The sequence below is a fragment of the Oryctolagus cuniculus genome, chromosome 18, assembly GCF_964237555.1.
Source record: "Oryctolagus cuniculus chromosome 18, mOryCun1.1, whole genome shotgun sequence".
NCBI classification, from domain to species: domain Eukaryota; kingdom Metazoa; phylum Chordata; class Mammalia; order Lagomorpha; family Leporidae; genus Oryctolagus; species Oryctolagus cuniculus.
The window spans coordinates 60507087-60520807 of NC_091449.1; the positions used below are offsets into that span (position 1 = coordinate 60507087).

The 13721-nt window shown below is 44.2% G+C and overlaps 1 protein-coding gene across 5 annotated transcripts in view; it reads left to right on the forward strand.

Annotated features, from left to right (window-relative positions):
* Positions 1-13721, forward strand: part of WWOX (WW domain containing oxidoreductase) — a 1022922-nt gene that overhangs the window by 58135 nt on the left and 951066 nt on the right. For all 5 annotated transcript variants that reach the window (XM_070062786.1, XM_051847311.2, XM_051847312.2 and 2 more), the window contains exon 5: positions 1343-1449. In XM_070062786.1, the coding sequence (XP_069918887.1) occupies positions 1343-1449 (107 nt within the window). The remainder of the gene's footprint in view (positions 1-1342; positions 1450-13721) is intronic.

Here is a 13721-nt window from a genome sequence, read left to right on the forward strand (position 1 = left end):
CCATTTCTGTCTTTACACACAGCATGCTCAAAATAGCGTTGGCACAGCCCCGCCAGGAAGGTTATATATTGGTCATATTGGGCTATTCTGGGCTGGTGTGCAGGTGGGGGATGCCCTGATGAGGCAGCAGAGGCAGTCTTCTGTGGTTAGGGTGTGAATGCTTCTTGCTCCTGATTGGTTTGGAGTTTGATGATTGTCATGTCTGACCGGCTTGATTTTGAAGTCGTATTACTGTCCTGTCTTAGTAGGAGCAGATCACTGTAGTGGAGTCAGAAGTTAAAAGGCTCTCTCCCTTGGTTCACCTTAAGCTCAAATTTGTCTTTGTCCCATTGTGAATCTGCTAAAAACTGAGCCCATATTCTCAGCTCTCAACCACTACTTTGGAACTTGAATATGCCGTGAGGAGAAAAAGCTGCCAGATTGAGGCCTCTCAGCTTTTCCAGATCTTGTCCACCAGAATTCTCAGTCATGATGTTTCTCTGATGCCTTCAAATGGGGTTTATGTGAGCGTGTATGTATGCATGCTCGTGCGTGTGTACACTGCTGTTTGCCTGGCTTCTCTAATTGTTCTCAGTAGGAGGGTGGTGATGAGAATCCTGGGCTACCATTTGTAAAAAAAGAGCCAGAGGCATGTGTCAGAGTGGAGCGCAAGTCTTTGTTTTTTGTTTTGCTTTTTAAAGATTTATTTATTTATTTGAAAGAGTTACACAGAGGAGGAGAGGCAGTGAGAGAGGTCTTATGTCTGCTGGTTCACTCCCCAATTGGCCACAATGATTAGAACTGTGCTGATCCAAAGCCAGAAGCTTCTTCTGGTCTCCTATGTGGGTGCAGAGGCCCAAGGACTTGGGCCATCTTCCACTGCTTTCCCAGGTCATAGCAGAGAGCTGGATTGAAAGTGGAGCAGCTGGGACCTGAACTGGCACCCATATGGGATGCCAGCACTGCAGGCAGCAACTTTACCTGCTACACAACAGCGCTGGCCCCAAGTCTTTGTCTTTAGCATGGGGTCTGTTGATTACTTACGGTGAAATGGCCAGGCATACCGGGGACTCTATTCATCACTCTGCTTTCATCTTTGGACCCTCTGTGACCTGAGGTCAAATTGTCCCAAACTCACACGGTTGACATTCTCATCCAGAGGGTGTTTGGTAAGGAGGGCTGTCCTGTGCGTTGTAAGATGCTTTATAGCATCCCTGGTTGTTTTTGTACTCCACAACTGTGGCCACTGGATATGTCCACTGGAGAATGCAAGTGGTGCTCAGAAAAGATCTCTCTCCATGACTTAGGTTGTTGATGTGCTGATTTTTAATACTGACTTTTTTTTTTTTTTTTTACACCATAGGGTTTGAAACTGCCAAGTCTTTTGCCCTCCATGGTGCACATGTGATCCTGGCCTGCAGGAATATGGCAAGAGCCAGCGAGGCGGTGTCACGCATTTTAGAAGAATGGGTAAGCACTTGACTGGGTTTTTTTCTTCTTTTGATTGTCAAATACACGCCAGGCTAAACACATGGAGGTTTTAGTGCAGCGCATAAAGTTTATTGCTCTTGGAATAACGTCTTTATTTTTAAAGTCATCTTTGCTTTGTTTACTTTATGAATGAAAGGATGAGCAAGCCTGTTATTATGCACGCATTTGTTTATAGTTCGTTGTCAATGTCATCTGCTTTATTAGTCAGTGGTTTGAAAATGTTTACTCATTTAACTCATTTACTAAGAAAATAAGACGTGGTTAACGCCCCTGAATGCAATGAGGAGCTTGTTATGCTTATGGGTTTTAAGATTAGAAAGGAGTAGGCTTTAACTCTTCCTTGGGTTTCTTGCCTCTGCGTCTCTGTAGATGTCGGTGTCAGTATCTCTGAGTGTGCAGAGTTCTGGGGGACAGGGGTTGCCGTGCTTGTGGGACTAAGAACGAACCATCAAACAAAAGCTCCCTGCTCTCCTGGGCTTACTAGGCAGGTAGGAGAAACAGACCATAGAGGCATTATCTGTTAACATTGAACATGATGTTAGGTGGGTCTGATTAAAGTGAAAGGTGACTCAGCAGGGACTCTAACATTGTGACATTTGATCCGAGACCTGAATGAAGTAGAGATGAGCCACAAACGTCAGGGGAAACACTTTTTTGGTAGGAGTAGCATGTGTGGAAACATGGAGGTATCTCTTGGGGTTGAGGGGCAGTGAAGAAGATGTTAGAAGGTTTGAGCTCGAGAGTGACAGGAACTGATGGATTGTTAGAACGTGGTCATTGGGTGTCAGCATCAAGTACAGGCTGCATTCATGCAGGCTTCTGTGAGGTGTGCCTCTGTGATAGGCACTCCGTCTCCTGTTGAGGACAGGCAGACACTGCCACTGTATGTGTGGAGCTTGCAGCCGGTGGTGGAAGATGAGAGGCACCCAGGAAGCATGAAACTCGTTGTAAGTGGGGAACGGCGGTAGCAGGTTCAGTGGAACAGTCCCGAGGAAGACAAGGTTGAACTGAGATCTTGAGAAAGACCTGGAGTGTGGATGAAGGCCAGAGGGGGTGAGGGAAGGGCAGGTGTGGTGGCCCTGGGAGGAGGAGGTGGGGGACAGAGCAGTGTGGCCAGGGCAGAGTGTGAGGAAGCTCGGATAACCCTTGCCATGCTGTCTTCATTTGCTTACTGCTGTGAGTTTTTTTCCATTTAAAGAAATAAAGCATGGTTTGTTTAAGAACATTTCTGGTTTTTGGGACTGGAAAGTTAAGAAAGGAGAGAAAAGGACGATTTATTTTTGAGTTTTCAATATGTTTTGGTGAAATATTATAAATTTAAGTATTTAAATGTAAATTTCAAATGATTGGAGTCATCATATTTGGTTAGGTCTTTATTTTTTAAATTTATTCCAGAGACTTACAGAGAGGTGTGGGGGCAGGGGGAGAGAGGGAGGGAGGAAGGGAGAAACGCCCAGTTGCTGGTTTGCTCCCTAAATGACCACAATAGACAGAGCTGGGAATTCAATTCAGATTGCCCACATAGGAGACAGAAACCCAGTTAGTTGAGCCATCAGTGCGGGCCTCTTGGGTCTGCATTATTAGGTAGCTGGAATTGGGAGTCAGAGCTAGCCAGGAATCAAACACAGGTACACTGACAAGGGATGCTGGTATCTTAACTAGTATCTTAACTTCTGGGTCCAATGCCTGCTGCTGGGTTAATTTTTTTATTTAAAAAATTAAACTATTTCTGATTCTATACTTGAAAAATCAATTCTTTTAGGTGGAATAGTAGTAGTTTTTAGAGATGTATAAAGAAGAAAAATGCTAATGCATGCATATGATTTGATTGTTCATATACAATGAAAAGGACAAAAGTAAAATGCGGAAGTTCTTCCTTGTCCTTTTCTTGAAAGGTAAACACTGTTAACCATTGATTGTGTTTTCTTCCAGGAAAGGCTGTATATATAGCAAACCCATAGTTTTCTGTAGTTTTTTTTAAATGTAATTTTATAGGAGAGTTTTCCTTAATGGTGCACATAGATCAACTCCATCATTCTTAACTGCTGCATGATATTCCACTGTGTGCTTATGCCATAAGTTGCTTGACCAGCCTCCCTTTTGATGGTTATGTAGGGTGTTTGCATTGTCTTGCTATTCCAAGCAATGTTGTTACATTGCTTGTTACATGGATTCATCTTTCTTGCATCAGTCTTTCATGAGTTTTGTTGAAAATTGGGTCAGACTAAGGTGTATGGCACATTGCTGTTGCACAGATTTGTATGTGTATTTATGAGTGAATCTTAGCAGTGGATTCTTGATTCAAAGATGAATGCATTTAAAAATTGAGTAACAGTTTCCCAGTTGCTGCTCCAGTTTCTCTTACTGTTGACATAATAGATGGGTACCTGTTGTCTAGCAACAAGAAATGTCAGCCTTGTAAAAGTTTGCCCATTTGTTGTTAGGATTTTAACTGGAAAGCCAAATTCCATGGCTCTAAGATGTTGTAGTGACCATAGTGTGCAATGACATTAATAAGGAACCAAGTCCTGGGAGATAATGCTGAGACATCCTGCTTTTTCTTCTTTAAGTTTCTTCTCTTTCCTTAGAACATGACACATAAGTGAGCAGACTGATCTGCGTTTGTCTTGTTAGAACTATTGCTTGATACATAAAGGCAGGAGTTCCTGGATATGCCCTAATTATTTGTGGGGTCTTGAGTAAGTCTCTTAATTTGTGGTTTGGAACCTGCTTGTTTGCTTGTGAAGAAGATTGAATGGGTGGACCTAAAAAACTCAACATCAGGCTCTCTTTATTGTATTATAACCATAGTTGGGTCCATTAGTACAGTCAGCCTATGGGTTCTGAATTATGGGTTCAACCAGTTGCATGTTGAAAATGTGCAGAAAACCTGCATCTAAATTGGACGAGTATAGACTTTATTCATTATTCCCTAAATAGTACGGTATATCAGTTATTTGAATAGCATTTACATTGTATTAGGTATCATAACTAATCTAAAGATGATTTGAAGCGTACAGGAGGTTATGCATAGGTTATGTGCAAATTGTGTATCATTTTGTGTGAGGGACTTAAGCATCTGCAGATTTTGGTATTCCTGGGGATCCTGGAACCAGTCCCCCTCAGATACTGAGGAGCCAGTGATAACCAGAGAAAGAGTCATCCAAAAACATTGAGTGTCAGGGACATGGGAAAGTGAAACAGAAACACACACACACACACACACACACACTGTTTCATACATTTAAATTGGATTTTATAGGTTATGGACTGAAAAATTCCAACCCCTCCATCATCTCATCTCTTCCCTGTTCTCTTGTATGCCATGGTACTGTGTCCCTCATTCCCTTGGATCATGTTATGAATGTGATGACTTGAAATCTGCACCAACAGCTGTCAGTACTGCTTCCTGTCACTGCACTATTGTTATAATTCAGAGTCTCAGATCCCAGGGATGTGCTTCGGTGACCTACATCTGGCTTGGTCCCCACTTTTCTACCCTTGGTATTTACTGGTATGGTTTCCTCAGGCCTTCAGCTATCTTCCATCTTTACACAGGGATTTTAACTGGCGTATCATTAAATACTAGCTTCTTGTGTTTTTCAAGGTCAATTTAATCAACTCCAGTTTTTCAGCTGCTGGCCGGCCTGAGCATCCTCATACTTTATCTGGGATGAACCACACTGGCGTCTGTGCAGGAAAGGTACTGTGACATATTGGCACCTCACAGGAGATGCTCAAACGATCCAAAGTTTTTGGTTGCGCAAAAGCCCATTCAGGAGTCTTTGGGCCATTTGGCTCCACCTTGGTTCTTAAGTGCCAAGGCTCTGCAGGCATTCCCAGCTCCAGTCCTGGGGATAGAGTCCGTTCCTCCTTACTCAACTTGTTCTTCCCTGCCTGGTCTTCCTCTTCCTGCCCTTGCACATTCCAGGATCACTGTGTTCCAGAACACTCATGTCTACCTCTTTGCCAGCAGAATGCTTTTCCCATAACTCACAATGGGGCAGCTAGCAACCTCCATTTGTCAAATCCCTTTCATGTGCTTTGCTCTGGCAAAATATCCTTTATTCTGGAGGATGCAAAACCCTGATTGTCTGCATTTTATTGAAGTCAAGGGACAGTTCAGAACAGAGAAGGGACTTGCCTAGCTGGCGAGCTCAGGGTCAGGCTCCTAGCTTGGTGCTTCTGACTGGCATGCCTGAAGTATGTCTCCTGTACTCCATGGTTGGGTTTCCCGCCACATTGAGTACTACGGGTGTGCATTACCTTTCAGATTTTGCCTTCAAACTCTTGTAATATATTTGAGTGATGAATCAGCAGTGCTCATATTTGTTGGAGGAAACAATTTTGATCTTTCTTGTTTTGGCCCTTTACTTTCTAGATATTGATAGGAATCGCAGACCACTGTTAATAAAGTATAGCCTAAGTGAAAACACATTTCATATAGAAGTATATTAAGAACCTATACATAATTACTACACTAATAGTTTCATGGGAAAAAGCCCTCTTGCTGAGAAGTTTGGGATATTCCAAAGTTAGAAATGAGAGAAATGAAAACAATTAAAATAGGTTAACATGGACAGTATGGAAGTAAACTACTTTCTTAAGAGGCCAATCCATTTAGCTTAATTAAAAAATGTGGGGAACTGGTATTTAGTGTAACCGTTAAAATGCCACTTAGGATGTGCCACATTCCATACCAGAGTGCCTGGGTTCAAGTCCTGGCTCTTCTTCTGATTTCATCTTCCTGCTAATGTGTACTCTGGGGGGCAGCAGGTGATGGCTCAAGTACTTGAGTCTCTGCCACCCATGTGCGAGACCCAGATCGAGTTTCCAGCTCCTGACTGTGGCCTGGGCCAGCTTCAGCCATTGGAGGCATTTGAGGAGTGAACCAGTGGATGGAAGATTGTCTCTCTCTCCTTCTCCAGCACCCCCTTTCAAATAAATGAAAGTAATTTTTTTTTTTTTGACAGCCAGAGTGAACAGTGAGAGAGACAGACAGAGAGAAAGGTCTTCCTTTGCTGTTGGTTCACCCTCCAATGGCCGCCACGGCTGGCGCGCTGCGGCTGGTGCACCGCGCTGATCTGATGGCAGGAGCCAGGTGCTTCTCCTGGTCTCCCATGGGGTGCAGGGCCCAAGCACTTGGGCCATCCTCCACTGCCTTCCCGGGCCACAGCAGAGAGCTGACCTGGAAGAGGGGCAACCGGGAAAGAATCCGGCGCCCTGACTGGGACTAGAACCCGGTGTGCCGGCGGCGCTAGGTGGAGGATTAGCCTATTGAGCCGCGGTGCCGGCCGAAAGTAAATTTTTAAAAAGGAGGGAGGGATGGGAGACCCATCAACTCCAAATTGTATTTAAAGAAAAGATTCCCGGAAATGTCCATGCCTCTGTGGTTAGGCAGTTAGCAGGTGCAGTGACAGAGTCTGCCTTGGTGACATCCCCATACGGACGGCAGCTCGGTGTGGTTTACCTCTAAGACAAGTTCATACTTTGCCCCTGGGTGTTGCTAGGAGCCCATGTGGTTGGCTGTATGGGAAATTGATCTTTTCCTGCTCTCCCGGTGGGTGAGTTTTCTGGCTGGCAGCAGCATCTCTGTTAGGACTGCAGGTGAGCGCTCCAGTTCTGGGACACTGGTGCGGTGTGTGTGAGCGCTGCAGTGCTGTGGTTTATTCTTTGTGCTTATTGGGGGTGGGCTTTTTTGTTTTGTCTTTGTTTTTTGCTGTGTTTGTGGACATGTGGCACATGGCACTCCTTATCCTGAGGGCTAACGACCTCCGGGGGGGTGGGGCATGTACAGAACAAGAGCTCCTTAGGTGCTAGGGCACACCTACTAAACAGTCCCGGCAGGAAGTCCTCGGCCTCCCCATGTGGAGCTCTTGGAAGGCCTACATAGAGCTTCAGAACCCCACTTCTCTCTCCTTAATAGATTGCTAAATTTTAACTTCTTGATTTTAGGTACCTGTAACATGGAATCTAAAACTTGTTAGCTTTTTTTTTTTTTTTTATTTGAAAGGCAGAATCACAGAGAATGGAGAGAGAGTTTTTTAAAATTTTTTATTTTTTAAATTTATTTATTTGAGAGGCAGAGTAACAGAGAGGGAGAGACAAGGAGAGGTCTTTGATCCTCTGGTTCATTCCCCAAATGGTCACAACAGCTGGAGCTGGGCTGATCTGAAGCCAGGAGCCTGGAGCTTCCTCTGGGTTTCCCACGTGGGTGCAGGGACCCAAGGGCTTGGGCCACTTTCTATTGCTTTCCCAATCACACTAGCAGGGTGCTGGATCAGAAGTAGAGCATCTGGGACTCAAACAGGTATCCAGATGGGATGCTGGTAATGCAGGTGGAGGCTTTATCCACTATGCCACAGCATCAGCCCCTGATAAATCTTCTATCCACTGCATCACTCCCCAAATGTCTGCAACAGCTGGGGCAGGGCATGGCCGAAGCCAGGAGCCAGTAGCTCTGTTCAGGTGTCCCACATGGATGACAGGGACCCAAGTACTTGGGCTTTCATCTACTACCTTCATAGGTGTATTAGCAGGAAACTGGATTGGACGCAGAGCAGTCAGGACTTGAACCACTGCTCTAATAAGGGCTGCTGTTGTCAGGTGGCTGCTTAACCTGCCATGCTACAATACTAGTCCCTAAAACTTGAGATCTTGTCAAAGAAGGAGTTGGGTAGAGCAAGAGCATGTGTGCCTAAGGTCACCTGCTGACCCCCCCCCCCCCCGCGCGCAAGTTGTTTGCCGGAGGAAAAGCGGTGGGGCTGTGTTCAGGACTCAGGGCTGCAGTAGGAGATGATGAATTGAGAGAGAGGAGGGACTTTTGGGAGTGACTGGCCTAACTAACCTGTTCCAAACCTGCACAGGGTCTGTATTACCATGTAAAGAACTCAACAGGGAGTGCCAGTGAACTGAGTAGGAAGTGTGAAACTCTGGCATCTACTAGGATTTGAGGGAGCCAACAGGTTAGGTTGGGCGGAAGTGGACTGACATGGCCAGAAAGCCTGTGGCCTTCTCTTGGAGTTAGTATTCGACCCCTCCCTGACTCCCTAGAATGAACCTGTTACACTATCCTATGGAAGGAGTAACTTGGATGTATTTAGTTTGGAGGGGGTGTTTGGTCCCTTCAAAACACTCGAAGCCCAAGCTTTGCTAACTTGTCTCTCAACTTTAGATGTGCCATCAGCCAGGAGGATACAAACAGCATGTGGCCCAGCTACTCTTGTAAAATTTGTCATGGCCAGTTAGCAAGATTCTTACGAAGCCCGAGGAAACCAACTGCCTCATGGGGTGATACCTACTTGGTTTACCCCAATCCAGAAACTGAGTCCGATCAGTGCTATAAAGCTGCTCTGACACTGAACTGACTAATGTCCAGAGTATATAAGATAAATCCATCTCAGCCCCTGCCCTTCCTCCCTCACTTCAGTTGTGACAACCAAAAATGACTTTGGGCATTGTTGTCCATTAGGGGTGCAGTTCATCCCAGCTGATAACTATAAAACATGCTGTTTTATAATGGCAAAGACTAGATGTAGATAAACCCTATGGCTTTGGGTAAGTTTCTTAATTTCTGTAAACTTCAGTTTCCTTGTCTGTAAAATGCAGAATGTAATATGTGTGTCGAGATATAAGTGGTTATATAGTAAATGCATAGACTGTGCGTGAAGTATTAATGCATTGTGGGAGTAGATGAAGTACACCATCAAATGGTAGTTGCTGTTGTTTGTGGTCATAATAATAATTTCTTACTCATACATGAAAGTGCAAAATGATGCTTACTTTTCTTAACCTCTCCAAGTGGCTGAGAGAGGAGCTGTAGGAGGATGTTTATCAGCACAATTCAGATGGAGTTGTAGTTAATTCTTTTTCTGTCTTCATATGTCTGGACTCCTACATTTTGATAGATGTGTATTTAGTTTGTTGATTGGTATTTTCCAGTGTACTTTATATTAGCACTCAACTGTCATTTGAAAAGCCATCTTAATTATTTATGTGATTGCTTTTTCTTTTGTATTTACAAAGAAACACACTTTGCATATATTTGCGAAAGATGATTAAGGGATTAGTCATCAGGAACAGCAAGCAATGGTTTATATCAAAATGGTTATTGAGAAAGCAGGGAGATGAGGGATAAAAATAAAAGATTTATTAGCCCAAGGTAATGGAATATGCATGTTTTAGGGAGAGAACGCATGCTCAGGTGATTGTAGACACAGTCAGATGCTGAAGTGTTGTAATGATTCCAGTTTTCAATAAAGTTGATACTGGGTTTCTATCTCGCTGGGGTGGAGGCATGTGGAAAGCACTGGCAGTATTACGTCATTGCAGCCTCCCTGACAAGCATCAGAGATAAGAAGTTTAGCATTACTGTCAGATATGGCACACTTGGGGCCTACTGTTGTGTTATGCACTTGGGCTGGACACGTTGCTGTGCTTTTCTTAGATACTGACAACCTTGTGTTTTCATGAAATGATGGTAAGGATGGGCTGGGAGGCTGAGTAATGAATCACTTGTGTGTTGAAGAGCTTCTGCAGAAATCGAGCTCCTATTAGGCTCCCTCAAATCCACTCCGTGACTTGATGAGCTGGTATGGTTTTGCTGATTGTGGGAATTTACCCTAGTCTCCTTTGATAGTAAAAGCTTAAGTCCTGCAATTTGCTTAGCTGTGCATGCCTCCTTAGGAAGGCCTCGGGTGTGATGGCTCCTCCTTTCATGTGACAGGTGTGTGTGCTGGAAGGAGACGTACATCCTGTGGGATGGGTAATATACAAACCTCACGCCTGTCTAAGTTGGTGACTTAGCTTGGAAAAGATGGTTGGCATCTAACACAAATGTCACACATTGTGGAGATCATCCCCATTGTTTGAAATTATCCTTAGCTAACCAAAAATATAAAAGCTATTAATATTATTAATAGTTACAGATGGTAAGGAAAAGTTCATTCTAAATCAGCCACTGGATTTGTTCCTCATTTGTTTACATTAAAAATTGTTTTTCTGTATAGCGCTGGATTTTCAATAAATAAAGGATGCTATAAAAAGGTCTGTGATCCAGCAGTAAGCATATGAACTGCTTAAGCACACACTTTCACAAAAGGGTAGAGTTCTGTGGCTCTTTCGTGGCACACTTTTATGTAACAAAATGCCAGGTTGTTGCTGTCAGTTGCAGGAACAGATGAGTATTCATACTTGTTTTTGACTAGGCACTGTACATAATTTTTTTAAAAGCTTTTTAAAGCCGAGAGTCTGAAACTCCATTAACAATGAAACCTACATGCTGCACATCAGTCCCATTGTGCAGATGAGCTGAATTTAGAAGAGGAGGAGAATTTACCTAAGCACACACGGCAATGAGGTCCGTAGTGGGCCCAGAGTTTGAAGCCATATTCTGTCACCCCAAAGTCACCCTGTTGCTCAATTCAAAATTTGAGGTGTGTGCTGTGCCAGGAGATGGGCCAAATATGACATTAATAGAGGTGTGTGTGAGTGACTGCTCCTGTGCTGACAATAGGAGGGGGCCTGCGGTTCCCTAGGAAGGAGGGTGTCCCCTGTGGCTTTCTAAAATCTGATGGACTTGATGAACCTAGGAAGCCCTTCCCTTCCTGTCTGATCTTAGACTTCCATTTCAAATTGAATAAAATGTATTTACTGTTCTGCTTAAGTTGCCCATTTGACCTTTCTTGTCACAAGCCCAGGAAAGATTCTTTATCAGATAATAAATTATTCATCCTCCTCATAAACATAATTGGTTGCTGAAATATTCTGAGTTTCCGCTGTCTCCAGAATGCCTAAAACTTGTGCTGGTACTAACCCTCTAAGTTTTAAATTTCATTATAGATTCCAAAAATTTTGCCTTGACTTGTTCTTGAGCGTTACTCGTTGTTCTTTGATCACTCTCTTTGGATCTTTACTGTGTTTCCTGCCACCACTTCCTGCTCACACTCTTGGACTGAATCTTTTCAAACTTTGTATCTGTTGTCACATTCATATAATGAAGGCTGTGATTAACTGTGGAGTTTTAAAGTGAAAGCCAAGCATTTGTGGGTACCACTGAACCATCCATCCTCTTAATAATGTGAAATCCAAAGCAGATACATCCTTTAATTAACATGGGGTCCCTTGAGTTCTTAGTAATGTTGACCTAGTCTGAAGAGACTGACTCCATCTTCATATGGTGTTTGGCCATTATTTGAAAAACATGCTTCTGGCCACTTGGCCTTTAGACTCTGTGATTTGAGAGAGGGAAGTATGCCTGAGACTGTTCTTCACGTTTAATACAGGGCAACTAGAACCCCTTAAATGCAGCAGGTGTTAGAATAAACAGAGAGGGAAGAGAGTCCTGTGCTGACAAATGCATCTACACAATGGTGGGTAGAGATGCAGTGTAGACAAGGAGGCCACAGTCAGACTGCATCAGCACATGTTGCAATAGGTTAAGGCTTATTTTAAACTAACATTTCAAGCAAGTCAGTGGAGAAGAGAGCATCCCAGCTTTGGCATCATGAAGACCTGGGATTGGAGCCTGGTGTAAACAGGTGCTCACTCAGTGATCCTGGGCAGATCTGATCCTCTCTATGAACCTTGGTTCATTTCTGTGCAGAGTGGTGTGGGCTTTTGGTGTCATCATAAGGATAAAGTGAAATAGCTCATAGAGCCCTTTGCACAAAACCTGGTACACATGAGAGACTCAGTAAATGGTGGGTGCAAGAGAGGCTGACATGTCTAGTTTGGTTCCTTAAAATGCACAAATACACTCGCAAATCTTAATGGAAAAATGCCTTTTTTTTTCAAGGCACAGTTACAGGGAGGGGACTTCTTAAAAAATTTTTTTTAAAAATTTAATTCTGTTTACTTAAAAGAGTTAGGTAGAGCCAGAGAAAAGTCTTCTGTTTGTTAACTCCCCAGATGACTGCAGTGGCCAGAGCTGAGCTGATCGGAAACCAGGAGCTTCTTAGGAGTCTCCCATGCAGGTGCAGGGGACCAATGACTTGGGCCATCTTCTATTGCTTTCTCAGGCCATAGAAGAGAGCTGGATGGAAAGTCGAACAGCCAGGACTCGAACTGATGCTTATATGGAATGCTGGCCCTGCAAGGTGAGGCTTTAACTGACTGCTCCACAGTGCAAGCCCTGGAAAAATGCTTCTTTATTTTACGTTGGGTTGCTTAACAAAACTATCATAGACTGGGTGGATTAAAAAAATAATTTCTGACAGTTCTAGAGACTTGAAGTCTGAGATCAGGTTGCCAGCATGGTTGGGTTCTTGGATGAACCCACGCTCTTTTTTCAGATAGGAATCATCTTGTTGTGTCCTCACATGGTGGAGCAGGGAGGGAGGGGGCTCTCATCTCTCTTTGTAAGGACACTTAGCCTAGCACAAGTGCTCTGCCCTCACAACCTAATCACCTTCCAAAGACTCCACCTCCAAACGCCATCATACTGGGGGTTAGGATTTCAGTGTGGGGTTTGGAGGCACACATGCCTCCAAAATGTCTCATTATTCTGCTCTTGGCCTTCCCAAATTGATGTTTGTCTAACATGACAAATACATTTATTCCATTCCAATAGCTCCAAAAGTATTAAATCATTCCAAATTCAACTCTGAATTCTACATTCTTTAAAAAAATATTCAAGAGGCTGGTGTCGTGGCTCAATAGGTACCCACTGTGGTGCCGGTACCCCAGGTTCTAGTCCTGGTGTGGCACCGGATTCTGTCCCGGTTGCTCCTCTTCCAGTCCAGCTCTCTGCTGTGGCCCGGGAGGGCAGTGGAGGATGGCCCAAGTACTTGGGCCCTGCACCCCATGGGAGACCAGGAGAAGCACCTGGCTCCTGGCTTTGGATTGGCGCAGTGCGCCGGCCATGGCAGCCATTTGGGTGGTGAACCAACGGAAAAAGGAAGACCTTTCTCTCTGTCTCTCTCTCTCACTGTCTAACTCTGCCTGTCAAAATAAATAAATAAATAAATAAATAAAATAAAAACTCAATAAATACTGGCTCTTCTTCTTCCCCCAAGGGTGTCAGTTGTTGATACTAAAGTGAGCTGAGCTCAGGAGCAGGGGGAGGGGGTCCGTCTGTCACTCCCGGGGAAAGATGTAACTAGCATAACTAAAATGCCCTCAGTGTCCTGCCCTGGTGCGGAGCCAGCTGTCCTTTCACAGAGGGTGGAGTTGGTACTGGAGAGAAGTGGAGCTGGAGGGCCCATCTGACGCTCTTCTAGGGTGGGACGTGGACCCAATGAAGGTGTGTGATT